The sequence below is a fragment of the Armigeres subalbatus genome, unplaced genomic scaffold (assembly GCF_024139115.2).
Source record: "Armigeres subalbatus isolate Guangzhou_Male unplaced genomic scaffold, GZ_Asu_2 Contig274, whole genome shotgun sequence".
NCBI classification, from domain to species: Eukaryota; Metazoa; Arthropoda; class Insecta; order Diptera; family Culicidae; genus Armigeres; species Armigeres subalbatus.
In genome coordinates this window covers 1,007,173-1,023,921 of record NW_026943013.1, presented here as the reverse complement: position 1 = coordinate 1,023,921, position 16,749 = coordinate 1,007,173, and the positions used below count along the sequence as shown (strand labels likewise).

At 44.2% G+C, this 16,749-nt stretch overlaps 1 protein-coding gene across 3 annotated transcripts in view; it reads right to left on the bottom strand.

Annotated features, from left to right (window-relative positions):
* Positions 1-426: 426 nt before the first annotated feature.
* LOC134203867 (tenascin-like) overlaps positions 427-16,749 on the bottom strand; it is a 36,021-nt gene continuing 19,698 nt past the window's right edge. For 2 of the 3 annotated variants that reach the window (XM_062678706.1, XM_062678707.1), the window contains 2 exons: positions 708-2,877; positions 427-648 (listed from right to left, as the gene is read on the bottom strand). In XM_062678706.1, the coding sequence (XP_062534690.1) occupies positions 593-648; positions 708-2,877 (2,226 nt within the window). In that variant the 3' untranslated portion in view covers positions 427-592. Of the gene's footprint in view, positions 649-707; positions 2,878-2,942; positions 3,052-3,110; positions 3,246-16,749 lie in introns of those variants that run through there. The other variant, XM_062678705.1, reaches the window with a different exon arrangement.

Genomic DNA, 16,749 nt, shown 5'->3' with positions numbered 1-16,749 from the left:
CTTGAGAAATTCATCAGCACCACTAGGTGGATCAATCTAGGGTTAAGTGTATCGATTAGGATGGCACACATCGATAGAGCATTCACAAAACTATCGCACATTAGCTAATTCGAAAACCACTTATGGGCATTAGTATTATCACCGATTCGGTACGCCCCATTCCACATGTTCAATCCCTTACTCCTCGAAAAGGAAAGTTTGGTTTATTAATTTCCATTTCACCTCAAATTGGATTATGTACCGATCCCAGGGTGAAACACTTTATATGTAGTTTAAGCGTTGTAGCGAAATATCAGAATATGCTATCTCCCCCCCCCCTTTGCACTTCAACGCAAAATATCGTTAATTGGATTGAAAACTGTTGATTGATGCCTCCGACATACGGCTTTCGGATGGAAAAAGCTTTTCAATTTAAACTCACTCGGGCATAACAGCTTGGGTGTATGCAATAACAATTTTAATAAACGATGTCACTAATGAGAATTTAATACGCGGTAACTATTAAAGGATATTATTGGGCGCCGGTAGTAAACTCGCATATGGGTTGATTGGAAGCTTTTAGTGTCATCCATTATGAGTTTTATGATCGTCATTATGAAGCTATCTGCGTTTCGGAACCGATGGATGCCTTCTCGGTTGTAGGATCGTCTGAAAAGAAGGATATTTCTTCGAATTGGAAATTTGGTAAAATCGAACGCATTACTTACACTGACACTTGTAGGTACGAGAGAATTTCTTCTTTATATAAAATTTGTATACCAAAAAAGCAGCGACTGCAGTGAGTGTTGTGGCACATAAACAGATAACAAAAACTGCCCAATTGAATCCCGAAATTTGTTTTAATTGATCGCACCAGCAAAGTCCCGGCTCTATACAACAAACACCGATGCAGTCAAAGCATATCGGATCACAGTTTGAAGTGACGTTTGATAGCTCATATCCATCGTTACATTCACATTCATTTGGTGCGATGCAGTTTCCGTTTCTACAACCCTCGCACACTGGAAGACAAAAGTACGGGCTTTCAAGATTGGCGTAGCCTTCGTTGCACAAACAGTTCAAGTGAATGCAAGTGCCTTGTTCTACCGTGCAGTTGTTTTCGCATATTGAGACACACCACGGGTCATCAATGACAGCATGTCCGGGATTGCACTGGCACTGATTAGGTGCCACACATTTTCCCTCCCCACAGTCATGATCACAAATTGGGCTACATGATCCGTCGTCTCTGGTTTCGTGTCCATCGGCGCATCTGAATATCCCAGGGGCAGTGCAAATTGCGTTATCCGGCAGACTGGTACAAACTGGGTTGCATCGGGACAGCACATCATTATCTGACGAAAGTTCGTAGCCATTGTGACAGGAACAGTTGTTGGGACCAATGCAGGAACCATAGGTGCAATTGATGAAACTTGGATCACAAAAGGGCTGGCAGTCGAAATCATTAATGGCGGTATAGCCTTCATAACAGCTGCATACATTTGGCTTTTGGCAAATCCCATTTGAGCAGGGTTGGTCACAGCGTGGTTCACAATAAGATGAATTGACTTGGTTGAATCCGAGCAGACATTCACACACATCCGTATCGATGCAGTGCCCATTTACACAAGCCGGGTTACAGAATGGAGTACACCTTAGGATTGTATCCGCTCCCTCAGTTAGTTCGAAGCCTTCGTGGCAGTCACAGGTGTCGACGTCTGTGCAGTTACCATGCGTATTGCAGTCGACCACTTCCGGGTTACAGTAGAAGGAGCATTTGTTTGTAGTGTTATGATTTTTCTGATATCCATATTCACATGCACAAGAACCGGGAGCGATGCAGTGTCCGTTCTCACAGGGTGGATCGCAAACTGGTTCACAGGCATGTGAGCTACCTGCGACTTGCTGGTACCCATTTAAACATTGACATGAACCGTCCTCATGGCAAGTAGCATTGATGCATTTAGGGCTGCACTTTGATTCGCAAGCCAACCTGGAGTCTCCTTTCTGGTAGATAACGAAGCCTACATCACAGCGTAGAACATTCGGAGCAATACAGCTTCCGTTCACGGCGTCTACATAGCGTGAATCACACACTGGTTCGCAGTAACTACTGTTCACTGATTGATATCCATTCAGGCACTTGCATTTATTCACGCCAATGCATTCGCCATTTTCGCATGGTGGATCGCACAATGCAGTGCATTTATGTGATTCATTCAATTTCCGGTAGCCGTGCCAGCAAATACATTCTCCCGGTTCACTACAGTTGCCATTTTCACACTTAGGATCACAATCCGGGACGCACTTGTTTTGAATCAACTCATAGCCTCTATTACAAACACATTTGTTTGGGGCCGTACACATTCCATTGGTACAATCCACCCACGTGGGATCACACACCGGATTACACGTGAACTGATCATATTTGGACAGTTCGTACCCGAAAAGACAATCACAACGATTCTTTCCTGAGCATACTCCGTTTGCACACGGTCTGTCACATGTGGCCGTACAAACCGTGTTGTTCTTTACTCCGAAATCCAAGAGCTTTTCATTGAAGTAGTAGCCGTCTCTACAGACGCATTGATTCTCCGCGCTGCAATCGCCATTAACACAGTAATCCTCACATTTAGGAACGCACAATCCAGCATCATTTTTAATGAATCCCTTCGAACAGACGCATTGATTCGGAGCAACGCAGTCTCCGTTGACGCAGGTCATGCACTGCGGTACACATCTGTCGCCAATCATGAGGTATCCGGTATTGCACGAGCATGTGTCGGGTGCCGTGCAGCGCCCATTGGTGCAGCCATTTTTGCACACAGGAATACACTCAGATCCGACTTCGTGGTACCCATCGCAGCAGCCTTGCTTGTTGGTCACTGCGTAGTCAAGCTGAAAGGGAGAACACAGATAAGGAGCGGTTATTAGGATCCCAATATTGAGCACTAATCGATTACATAGCATTGATTTGAATGGCAGGTACAAGCAACTGCACGTCTGGAGCCGAAACAATAAATATATTGGTTCTCTGTGGTAGTTTTGGAATAACTTTTCGATACTGCAGTCCTAGGAAAAAGAAAATAATTGAATAACAAATGTTCAGCAGATCAAAATCAATCGCTTACTTTACTTGATTCGTGCAATATTTACTCTCAGAGATTTCAATTGCTGAAATCAACACAACCAATAGCGCCGAGCTGCACTCTTTGAAGAGATTCATCTTGACTTAATTACAGCTCAAGTAGAACTGAATCTCTGCAAATATTTAGTCGCTGTTTATTGTTCTGCCATTCAATCTTCGGCTTTTGGATATGTGATATCACGAATAGTGTAAAGGGTGTACAGAATCAAATTGCATCACTTTCAAAGAACGATAGCATTTCGTTTCCTGGGTTGATTATGATGAAATTTTGTGTACGGCGGCTTTAGCATGTTTTATTTACACTGCGTGTGTTTCATTGTGAAATTTCCAGCAGTTTCGAAATTACAGTCGAAGGACAAGACCGTGCGCGACATACATGATCTTGTGCCCTCACATAAAAAATCCACACCTTTAGAAAAGATGCCAATGGCCCCTAAATCACCGGAGCTGCGGTCGATCCAAAGATATTGGGCTAGAATAAAAGTTGGAGCTTTGAAGGGCAGGCATCCACAATTTTGCATTATGGAACATGAAATGCTTTATTGGTCTCGCACGTTAACATTTTTCATTGGCTAATAATAATAATAATAATAATAATCGTAGGAGGAAGAGGCGTCACCGATATACAAACACTATGTGTTTCCCAGATCCAGCAGTTGCGAAGATACTTCGTGGAAAGCCAGAACCGCCACGAAATCTATCGCGCTGTGTGTGAAGCTGACCACGGATTCAGTGCCCTGCATCTGGCGCAGGAGGCCTATCAGCTGAATTGCGACATCAAATCTGTCGACGAGATGATCGTATCGTGGAAGCAGAAGGAGTTACATGGGACGCACCCCCATCAACTGGAGCTGGAATATATCGACAAAGCGGCGTCGAATACGTGGCTGGTGCGGGGTGAACTCTTCTCGGAAACAGAAGGATTCATGGTAGCCATCCAGGACCGGGTAATTGCGACGAAGAACTATCGGCACTATATATTGCACGAAAACGTGGAGGACCGCTGCAGGAAGTGCAATTCAGTAGGAGAGACGATCGAACATATCGTGTCCGGGTGTTCAGCCTTAGCTGATTCAGCCTATCTCGGTCGTCATAACGAAGTAGCCAAGATTGTGCACCAACAGCTTGCTTTGAAGCACAGCTTGGTTAACCAGTTTGTCGCCTACTACAAATATGTGCCTGTCCCGGTTCTGGAAAGTAGTTTCGTGAAGCTGTACTGGGATCGCGAGATCATAACGGATGTCCTCATTCGTGCCAATCGGCCCGATATAGTGGTCTACGACAAAAGGATGAAGCGGGTAACCCTCATCGACATTGCTGTACCGCTAGACCATAATGTCCAAACAACATTCTCCAACAAGATAACGAAGTACCACGACTTGGCGGAGGAGTTGAAGCAGATGTGGCACCTGGAGGACGTGCGTATAATTCCGGTTGTTATCTCAGCAACCGGAATCGTCCCGAAATCTCTTCTGAGATCCTTAGGAGAGCTGCAACTATCTCATAACCTCCATAGCATCCAAAAGACAGTGGTTCGTGGAACTTGCAGCATCGTTAGAAGATTCCTGAACCACCATAACTAATACATCCGGTGCAAACGTTTATTATAGGATTTTAAGTCAACCGGCGAATGAGATCCACAGAGCCTAATCCCCTTTGGCATTCAGATTGCCCGGGGTAGGTGAAAATTCCCAGCACGCTTGCTGAGGAAGTGCCAAGACTCTATAATAATAATATAGCTCAGCCCGTGCCGACAAGGCTAAACAGAAACGGCAGCAGAAGAAATCACCAAGGCAATGCTGCACCTGCTGATGTTGCTGTGGTTGATCGACGTCAATCACTCACGTTAGCGGGCCGCCGACGGCAACGGATCATGTGGACAAGGGAGATGAATCAGTACGTGATCCGTTGCTACTACGTTTGCACCAGGATGGAGACGGATATGTCCGGCAGACCGGCGATGCTGGAGATGTTCAATGAGAGGTTCCCTCGGTTTGCACCCCAGCTTGACCAGAACAAGTTGTACACACGCCAGAGAGCTATTATGTCACATAATATGCTGACTCCAGAAGACGTAGAGTACATCAAGCGGGAAGTGCAGAGGGAATTAGGAGAGGAGGAGGAGGCAAGATCGAGCGATACGTCGAGAAGGAGTTCTGTTGGGTTGGGTGCATCAATCGCAAGTAACCGTCGCGGTTCGATTGCACCCGCCGCTCCAGGACCAACAGTGGAATTGCAACGACAGCAATTGAAGGACGAGCTAGCTAATCATATGGGCACAGCAGTTACACAGTTCCGTGGGACAGACCCCATGTCCCGACACCGGATACCCAAGTTGGAGTACTCCTATCGGTTGACGAGTACACTAAGCATCCTTAACCAGGATATTTTGCCACAGTACTTGGAAACCGTGAAAAACCTTGAGGAGCTGCAATTTATCGTGTATTCGGCTGCAGTGGCTGTTGTAAGAACGTTGGGATTGCGAACGCGCCCACAAGCTGAGAGTGATGGACGCGCACGCCCCAAAGCACGAAAACCCGCGTGGATGTGACGTCTGGAGACCCGCATCGCCACACTGCGGTTAAAGGTTGGTCGATTAACACAGTACAAGCAGGGGAATCGATCAACCAGGCTAGTTCGGAATGTTGCTGAAATTGTGAAACCCACAAAACTCCGTGATCTCACTGAGGCGAACATAACTGAGATCCTCGACACCCATGAACAGCGGTTGAGTGCTCTTGCTAAACGACTGCGACGTTATGGAGAATGTTCGAAGAGGAAGGAGCAAAATCGAATGTTCAACATCAACGAAAGGAAGTTCTACATCCGAAACGATAAAGCCGACTTTGGCGAGGGCCTTCCGGAGATTGGAGAAGTCACGCAGTGTTGGTCCAATCTATGGGAAAACCCCGTCATACACAACGGCGTTGAGGTGTGGATGGCAGAAGAAGAGCGATATTGTGGTGGAATTGGAGACATGATCGCTATCAACGTGACCGTGCAAGACATACGTGAGGCTACCCGGTGTACCAGGAATTGGGCTGCACCAGGACCCGATTTTGTGCATAATTTCTGGTATACTCACAACGGTCCACAGGCGGATGGCGGAATGCTTCAACACGGTACTAGATAACCCCGGGCAGCACCTAAAACCGGAGGTGAACGTCAACATCACGTCACTTCCGCATCGTGCGACTAGACCGGCCGACCAGGGGAGCCGGTGTGGGCATCGCTCTTCGCTACAACATCAACCGTCGTTTCCAGTTTCCAGCTCAGTGTCATCGAGGCCATCGGTGTCGAAATCACCACTTTTGTCGGCACAATCGCGCTCATCGCGGCGTACTGTCCAACGCAAGCCAAAGCCGGCGATGGATCATCGGCTGCCCTTCGGAAGGACATCGTCAAGCTTACGCGAAAGCAAGGCCAGTATATCATTGCCGGCGACCTGAATGCCAAACATCAAGCCTGGGGCAACAGTCTCAGCAATCGAAACGGCACCATCTGGAGCAACGACATGGAGGAAGGCCACTACACGATCTTGAGCCCGGATTCCCCCACTCGGCTGAGTTGGTCCGGTGTCCACGCAACCCTCGACCTATACTTAACCAACATGAACGACCACGTCTCGCAGCCGGTCGTCTACCAGGAGCTCAGTTCGGGTCACTATCCGGTGGTGGCGGAAGTGGGCTCCTCGGTCAATCGGCACCAGCAGTTACGGCGAAACTACCATCGAATGAAATTGCAGCGGTTCCAGCAGTGCGTCAACAACACCTTCGATTACAAGGAGCGGCCAGGGACGCTGGAAAGTATCGACCGCCAGCTGTGCGCCATCGAAGATGCAATCTCGGTGGCCAGAGAGCAGCATGTCCCGACGGCTCGGCAGGTAAGCAACTCCTTAAACATCGATACAATCACCAAAGATTTGATTCGATTGCGGAATGTCACTCGCAGGCAGTTTCAGCGTACTGGACTGTCTGAGCTTAAGGCACGCTGCAATCGAATCACAAAAATTATCAAGGCCAGAATGGTGGACCTCAAAAATAACGACTTCTCGAATAAAATCCGCACTCTCCCAGATTATGCTAAGCCGTTCTGGAAAATGACCAAAATACTGAAATCCAAGCCTCGGCCCATTCCACCTTTGATCCCACTAGACAATAATGGCTCTAAGGATCGCTTGATAACTGCTGCAGAGAAGGTCGCCGAAACAGGTCGTCACTTCGTCAGCTCACACAAACTTGGGCAGAACATCGTCAGGCCACATGAAGCAGCCGTCAACGAGCTAACAATATCCATTTGATTCCCAACGACTTCTCGGAGGAGTTGGAGATCTCAGCTGGCTAATTGACGGCCTATATCAAATCATCGGAGAACATGAAGGCCCCAGGCTTCGATAGCATCCTGAATCTCGAGCTCAAACACATGAGTGCTCCATTCTTTGAGCACCTCTCGCTGATCTTTAATCAGTGTCTCCGGCTCAGCTACTTCCCATCATCCTGGAAGTCAGCGAAAGTTATCCCCATCCAGAAGCCTGGGAAGGATCCTTCCTCCCCCAAAAGTTATCGTCCCATCAGCCTTCTCTCAGTGTTATCCAAGCTATTCGAAAAAGCTATTTATCACCGGTTACTTGAGTCTGCCGAAAATCTCAACATCTTGCTCGAGGAACAGTTTGGTTTCCGACGCGGTAAACCGTACACCAACTGACTCGAGTTACCAACGTCCTCAGACGGAACAAGTTTGTCTCGAAAACATCCGCCATGGCCTTACTCGATGTCGAGAAGGCATTTGACAATATATGGCATGATGGCCTGGTGTACAAACTACAACGCTACAATCTTCCCAGTTACCTGGTGAAAATCATCAACAATTACCTGTCGGCAAGGACATTCCGGGTCTCAATCAGCGGAGCGAGTTCCAATGCGCACAACATCGTCGCAGGCGTCCCCCAGGGCAGTATCCTCGGGCCCCTGCTTTTCAACCTGTTCACCTACGACATGCCAGAACCTCCAGAAGGCGGCATTCTGTCTCTGTTCGCAGATGACACCTTCATCGTCTACAGCGGTAGAGTGATCAGAGCGCTAGTAGCAAAACTCCGACGAGGCCTGGATGCCCTGATCTGTATCAACGCGGCGAAGATCCAGGTCATAATTTTCCCCCACTCTAAATCCCCTAAACCTGTTCCGCCTGGAGACTGTAAAATCATCCTCAATGGCACGATTGTGAAATGGGCAAATGAGGCCGACTACCTTGGCTTGACCCTCGACAGCAAGCTTATTTTCAGGCAACAGGTTGACGAAACGGTGACAAAGTGTAACTACTGTACTTTTTGATCAACCGCCGGTCGTCATTGTCCCTGAAAAATAAATTTGCTGTCTACAAGCAAATCATCCTCCTTGTCATCGAATACGGCATGCCATTCTGGGAGAGCTGCGCTAAAACCCACCACCTCAAACTTCAACGGGTCCAGAACAAGTTCCTGAGGATGATCCTCAACACCCCTCCCAGGACAAGAACATCCGAGGTCCACCGTCTGGCCGGGATAAAAACCTTACATGAACGCTTTGGTGAGTGTAAAGAAAAGTTTAGGGTCCGTAGCCTGCACTCGGACCAAGAAGCGCTTAGGGCGCTAGTTCCGATCTAGGTTATCAAATTTTTATTGTAAATATTAGTGTACATAGTAGTTAGGTTATCAATTTTCCAAATTAATCAATGCCTCCTTAAGGCTATTCTGATACATTAGATAAATTTCATAAATTATATTTAAATCCTAACCATTGCTATTGAACCGAATCAAAGATGAAGGGCCAAGTGGCCAAACACTTGTAATGTTAAAAATAATGTAACGAATGATGCTTCACCCCTTAGATAATTATTAAGGAGACAAATAGTGCCGCACAATTTCCTACTGATGGCATCTATGCGAAATATTTTTTGTAGCGGTTATCTCAGACGCGCACTCGTGGTTCTGCTTTCAATGGAAACTTTCTGCCGTAGCCAAGGAATTATGATTTGCATTTTGGAAAAAATGTCTCGGTTTAACCTTCTCTTCTATAAAATTGTGGTTAATTAATATAATACTACTAACTAATGTTTGCAAGATCTCCCTCTGTCACGCACTTTGCGGTTGTCAGATTAGTCCAGGCTTAACCTTCCCTTATATAGACTGTTGGTCCAGAGGAGAACCGATTAATTTCCAGCAATGAGCCTTCTGAATTTCTAACAACTACCACTCAAAAGTCCCAAGCGCGCTTGTGATTCTGCTGTCAAATTTCTTATGGCGCCAAGCGATGATTAGCAACGTGATAAAAAACTCTTTCAGCTCAACCTTTTCTACTATAAAATTGAGGTTCTGAAAAGAACCAAATTATTTTCAATAATGCGCCTTCCCAATCAACAACAAAACCAGACCCCCGAACCATGAACCACTGGAGTACCGCTGACGCGCGCCGACTATAGCCACTTCGTGACTAGTTGCCGTGGATTCACGAACAGGAATGGCGCGCGAGCGTGTAATACGGGCCCTTAATACCCACAGAAAATAAAACGGGTGGGTCAAAAATATCTACATCATTCTGTTGTCCGTGTTAGGAAAGCATGAACAGGATTGGTTGGTTTTGATATTTCTACTGGGTAGGATAAAAGTTTGAATAATCAAAAGTTTAAATGAAATTGACAAATTGCTGGAGAGTTTCCGAGTCGATTGGTAAATAAATCTCCAAAATCCTTCGAAAGATAAAGTCTCTATTAACGATCACAATCTTGCATGATTTCGTAACGGTCACCAATTTTGGATTCTGATTTGACACCTTTGTCCAACATCAAAATGTTTATTAAGGACTTTTTTAAAATCTTATGAGTTCATTTGAGAAAAAGCCAGCATTCCAGCATTTAGATGTATTAACGAATTAAAGTGAAATAATGATGCATATATCAAGCTTACATATTGTACTCCAGTCCCTAAAAAAATTATGACAATCTGTTAATAGACTAAATTTTAGCGAGTAGTTCTAAATGATTCAATTTGATTTCGTACACCCTTTAATGCAACATCGGTCGAAGAATCACTCTCTCCTCTTCTCTCTCTCAATCTCCAATCGCATCCCATGGAAGCTCTTATCAATAGTTGGATATGGAGGCAAAGAAAACCGACACATCATGTGATCGGTATGCGTAAAGTTGTGAATCGTATGATTTTTTTTTGTTCACCGTTGAACATAAAAAAATACTTGCTTAAGGCATGATCGGTCATGAAGAAACGCTAATGAAGGATCGAAAGAGGAAAGTAGAGGAACTCGGTTTGAAATGCGCCAATCAGGTTATATGCGCCATGGCAATTTCTGGGTTGACAGACTGAATTTAGTTACAAAGTCGATGGAATGCGTCGGACCACTAAATTGAGAAATATCTGTTAGGACATCTATAATAAAATGAAAAAAGAAACGATTGATCCACCTAGTAGTGGTGCCTTTGTCGCATATAAGGAGGATAGATTTTACTCCTAAAATTTATATTTATATTTCGATTTTGAATTTTTTTTCTTCCAAGAGAGACGAGATGTGAGAGATGTAAGGAAAAATAGAAAATAAAGCAAAGCAAGCAAGTGAAATTGGAGAATTGAGAAATAAAAAGCGAAAACCTAATGAGAGAAGTAAATATTGCGGATACTACACAAAATAGGGTTTTCCAGAATAGGTTGTCGGTCGGTCATCAGAGAAATCTCTGGAATAAGTCCTCAAGATCTACACGAGTAATCAAAGATCAATGCAGCTGTTTTGGTACATGGTGTTAGAGATACATAGATTATATTTAGTTTACAGATAAAGACCTTGATCATCCAAGAAGCCTGAAGTAAGACCTAAAAGGTTGATTCGGACTGTTTCAAGTATGATTTTATGTATAAACTAGAATATGTCAAAGGTATAGCCTCTCTCGGTTATCCAAGGAATCCTTAAAGTAGGGCTTTAAGATCAAAAGGCGAAACCAAATGCTAATCGGACTGTTTTAAATATGATACGAACCCTTTTTGACGTATATAATAGAAAGTGTCAAAGGCATAGGTTTTCGGTCATCCGAGAAATCTCTGGAGTAAGAACCCAAGAAACCCAAGATCTACACGAGTAACCATAGATCAATCGGGCTGTTTTAAATATGGTACGTGCCATTTTTGATGTATAGAATACAATGTTCCAAGGACATTGGTTCTCGGTCATCCAACAAATCGTTGGAGTTAGGCCTTTAGGTTTACACGAGTAACCAAAGATAAATCTAACTTTTCCAAATATGGTACATACCGATTTTAATAAAACGAACCTACGCTGACCGCAGAGAATCCACGATAACACTTTTTTTTCGAACTGGCCATGTAAAATGCTCCTCGATACTCCGGATCCACTTCGACCACTTCGTCGATCGTACATGAACCTCAGGTTTCGCTGATGGATTATTGATGGAGCAAAAATCAAAAAGCTGATGGATCATTGATGGAGCAAAAGTGTTCACCGAGTAGTTTCCGCAGCGCAGTGCTACAGGCATCATGCGGAAAATGACGGATGGTTTCGGTTGGATAGGAAGTTTACAATTCGAACAAACGATTGACCTCGGTGAATGCAAAAGCGGGTTGTGGCGCTCTTGACACTCATCAATATTGCAACGAAAATTTACCTTGTAGTTAGCAGTCCCGTGCTCGTTAAGGCACAGCTGGCACAGATTCTATCTCCGAACTGCTTCCTACCGCTCAGTGTAGTGGAGTTTTTGGAAGTTCTCGCAATTTCGAATCCGATGATCCACTCCGCCACAGTTCTCTCCCTAGCGACCGGATTCCAATCTCCGATCCCCTCTGCGTCATGCGCGTGCAGGTACCCTTCACTCGCCCTGCTTCTCGAATTCACGTTCTTCGAACCGAGCTCTCCAAAACGAGATGCTTCTCCGTAGGCAACCACTTCGCTTGCATCTTTTACTATATACGCGACAAGAAGTAAGACTCCATCTCCGTCAGCTCTTGGATGAGCATTGGATTGACCAAGTGCGTAGTTAAGCCGGCAGCTTCCATGCGATCGGCAAGCTGTTGAACTACCATTCCAAAGCTTATGAAACTTTGCCAACCGATCCGCGTTCGGAGGGGCTGCGTTCCGAACTTTCAACAACAGCTGTTTGATTGATTTTCATGTATTGTATGTCACACCACGTTTGTTGTTTTCGAGTCCCGTCCTCCACCATATGGGAGTGTGACGTGAGGGGCAGTCAGTCCACTTTCTATCCCAAGCAGCACAAATTGTTTCACTACTGAACATTTCACTGTGTTGCAACTATTCGGAAAGAAACAATCTTTGCGTATGTGCCATCAAATATAACTCTCTTGCAATCTAAAAAGCGCAAGAGGTGGAGCCTACGGAAACATTCTTCGATTGCAGTAGAAGTGCAATAATGTTGCAAAATACTACAGCGAAAAAAAAAATAAAATAAAAATATAAAACTGGATTCGATTTATGGATCTTGTGGTTTATAGTCCTTCACTCTTCCACAGCACCATTCAACACTTCGAAAGGACTGCATGTTGACTCACCATAAAAACCATACGATTATGAAGTTTTGTACTCGGGTTTTCTGTTACTTGATTGCACCATCACAAGAAAAAATAGTAAATTATCAAAACGTTGAACGATGCTAAATTAAACATGAAGACACATTCAACTTATCTGCAACTTAATTTAAACAAACAATTAAATTTTGAAAGACGCATTGAAGTTACATGGTAAAAAATATGCTACTTAATGATTTTGTTTCGTGTTTGCAACATGAAGTGCAGTATTCTTTGTTTGTTTGTTTTCAAATGTCAAGCGCGTACTGTATTGCAATGTCAATGAAACATTGATCACAATTCGAATGTTTTGACATCTTGATGCAACTTTTTCGTGCTTTGATGTTTTTCCAATGCCTTTAATGCAACTGAATAGAAACAAGGTGCTTTAAGAAAGATGTTGCGTGTGCTACTTGGGATGTGTTGTTTGTTGCGTGACAATCGGTGAATCGCCGATGATGAGCTGTTGCGAGCAGCATAACCTGTTGCGTCGCTCTTGAGTATGGGTGGATCCCTTACCGAATTCACTGAGTGTCTTCTGGTTGTATGAGGACGTTGCGATAATTAGGGTAAACCCGTTCGGTCGTTGGTTCGTTAGCTAGCTGAAACGATCCGTAAAATTCCTTTCGAGGAGAATAAATGGAGAGTCTCGTCCGGGCAATTAATCAGCACACATGGTCTTCCAAGTGGAGTGGCGCTTAAGCCACGTGTTTAAGGGCGGATCAGCCCTGCTAGCTACAATAATGATAACCAAGTCTTCATGAAAATGGGAAGTCCAACGTCCTAAAAATGAGTTAAGATCACGCATGTGCGTACAATGACAACATCTAGGAATGTTCTTAGCTCCACGATATTTCGAAAAACCATAAATGGTCTGTAATACAATCGACCATCCATAACTCGCTAATGGAAGAACCATTGGCTCATGGATATATTGAGATGTGGAACAGAAGTTCCTGGGGAGATAATTCGAAAGGACTGTGAGAATATTTGTAGTATAGCGTAATTTGCTCCCATGGAGAGTGCACTGTAGCTTGTACAAGTAATGAGTGGATACCTTTCATGTTCTGAACTGCAAGACGTTTTGGAGAACCGGAAAGGTCTGTAGTTCCAACCAGTTAGTCATAAAAAAATTATATTACTGTCTTAGATGAAGCAACGAAAAATATATGATCGTCAAAATAAACCTATGAATATTTGTAACCCAACCAGTTGCTTAGTTCTTTCAATAATATAATTTATAATAGTTCAGGATATTTTCATCAGTCCAAGATCATGTTTATTAGGGCATTGGGTTTTTCTTTGGTCACTTTCTCGCCACAAATGGCCCAATTGATTACAGTTCCAACATAAGCAACCACCTAGATTGCTCCTATGTCTAGCCGTGTCGGTCTCATTTCGCCTGAAGTTTCGACCCACATTCTTTTTCTGCCCGTATACGGCAAAAACTTCATGCAATACCTCAGGTTCCTCGGCCTCATCCGAATTTTCTTCAATCACTAGCTGATGTATGTTGGTTCTAGTATTTCCTCCAGTCAGATACAAATTAGGCTCCGAAGCACCAAATTCAAAACAAAACTGCGCTAACTGTTCGGCCGTTTGAATCGGTTGCAACGGCAGTCGCCGCTTGTAGCTCATTTTCATATTTTCTACTATTAGCCATTTTTTTAGCCTCTGACATTTTTTTTAATCATTCGTTGTGCCAGAGTTTCAATGTCCGTTAAAAAGGCACTGAAAAGCTCGTTAGGCCGCTGCTTTCGATTCCGTAGCTCCTCTCGAATCATGCGATCACGATTCGGATTGTCGAACCGCATTTTCAAACGAACCGCTAAGGCCTCCCATGAATCGCATTTTCCTTCATACGCTGTAAACCAAACGTAGGCACTGTCCTTAAAGAGCAAATGGGCATTAGAGTGGGGCGTCATGGTCATTTTTTCAAATCAATGGTTTTTCGAAGCCATTCTGGGTCCTGAACAACTGTGCAGAATTTGGGACCGATTGGTTGCTTCCTCGCTTTCCGCATCGCGTTTGAAGTTTGTATGGAAATTAGTATGGGAGAACGTATATTTTTGCATTTTTACTACTAAAGGCTTCAGTTCATCGTAAACCAAGTGGCACATTGCGTTAAAGTATAACCCAAAGGATGCCGAAAAACTTTGCTGAAGAAGGCACGTTGCTGGAACGTCCACGAAAAAAGTTATAACGCTTAGAACATTGAGTGTTCAAACCATATGCAAAAAATCGTTTATTCTGCCAGCACTGCCGTACTACGTAGACCAATAATTTAATTGAGTGTTATTTGAAAATAATTGATCTTATAGGGCTTTAGAGCTAATGGGAGTTATCCGGAATCTTTTCACAAAGAAAAAAAATCCGACGGGAAGGAAAATGGGTTTTGCCCGTCGAGAACCATAGGTTGTCCGGTAGTGCTGGCAGAAACATTGATTTCTTGCATATGGTTTACACAATCAATTTTCGAAACGTAATAACATTTTTTGTAGACCTTCCAGCTACGTACCTTCTTCAGCAAAGTCTTTCAGCATCTTCCAGACCAGTGCTGGTAAAATAACTCATAAATCTCAATCAACGAGCGCTCCTGTGCGAACGAAATCGTCTGCGATTTTAAAGGAATGCATCACGCTTGAATTTTTCATGCTAAAACGCATCATTTCACTCATTTGCCAAAAAATCATTTTGGTTTAAAAACGCATTTGAAATTAATTTGGGGGCAATTTATTGCTTATACATAAAAGAGTGTTTAATATTTTATGCGACAAACGTCAATTCACTGTTTTTAACGAAGGAGAACAAAAGAAAACCTACGATGATTCAAATGGATGATTCAACTCATCCATGAGTTTTTAGGTGTTAAGTTGGGTGCGTTTCAACTCACGCTTGATTTGAATCATCCATGAGTTTTGAGATTTTGAGTTTTTACCAACACTGTTCCAGACTAGATGCTAACGTCTTGATTCACGTGATTGATGATAAAATGAAGCCGCTAAGAGCAAAAATGTAAAAAAGTACGTTTTCCCATACTAATCTCCATGTAAATTTAAAACGCGATGCGGCATGCGAGGTTGCAACCAATCGAGCCCATATTTTGCACAGTTGATTGGGGTCCCAAAACGATTCAGAAAAACCTTGATCTCACTTGATCGGACGAAGTTTGCGTTTTTCCATACAACTGCGCCCCACTCTAATGGGCATGCATACGCAGCTCAGGTTTACTAATGGCATATGATCGACACAGCTGTGTCACCACTAAACTTTGGCCATTTCTCAATAATGTTGCATTGCTGATGCGGAAGTCGTCGAGAATATTCGACCGGACCTAATGCGTTTTGACTCATCCTTGAAACGTAGGGAAAGTTAACATTATGTCTTGGTTGCATTGGACTCTCCACACGGGGAGCAAAACGGGACTCTGATATGACAGGAGAACGCATTCTTGTATACTCACGATTGTCTCTTTCTTCTACTTCCAGAAACGGATTACGCGACGTCTGATTTTGAAGTAGGGGATAAACCGGTGATGCGGGTGTCGGCACATGTTGCGATCTTTCCTCTGGAATGCCTCTCGAAATCCTGGACACTTCCGGATCCCGCAAACCGATGTTGCTAATCTGGTCCGCTAACTGAGTGACTAAAGTGTTGATGACCGCTGGCCATTGAGGAGCACCATTAAGCATCCTTGTAAGATATGACTGCACATAGGCTTCAATGTCAGTGGCATGAACAAATTCACTCAAATCGACATTTCTCATTTCAGGATTGTTCGACGCCGGGGAAGATGCAGCTCGTATACCGGGACGATCGTTTCCCGAGTTGAAAGTTGTAGGCATCGGTTGCTCGAGAGGTCTCGCATTCAGGTTGTTTCTAGCCAGTGATCTAAGATTGAAGACGTTGTCTGGTAGCGGAGATGGGATTCGTTCACATGGCAGGCGATTCGTTGCTGGTTTGATGTTGACGCTTGATGATCCTCTAACGCTCTGCGGATCCGGATTACCATCTAACAGCTGAGTACCCTGTCCTAGCGGCACCG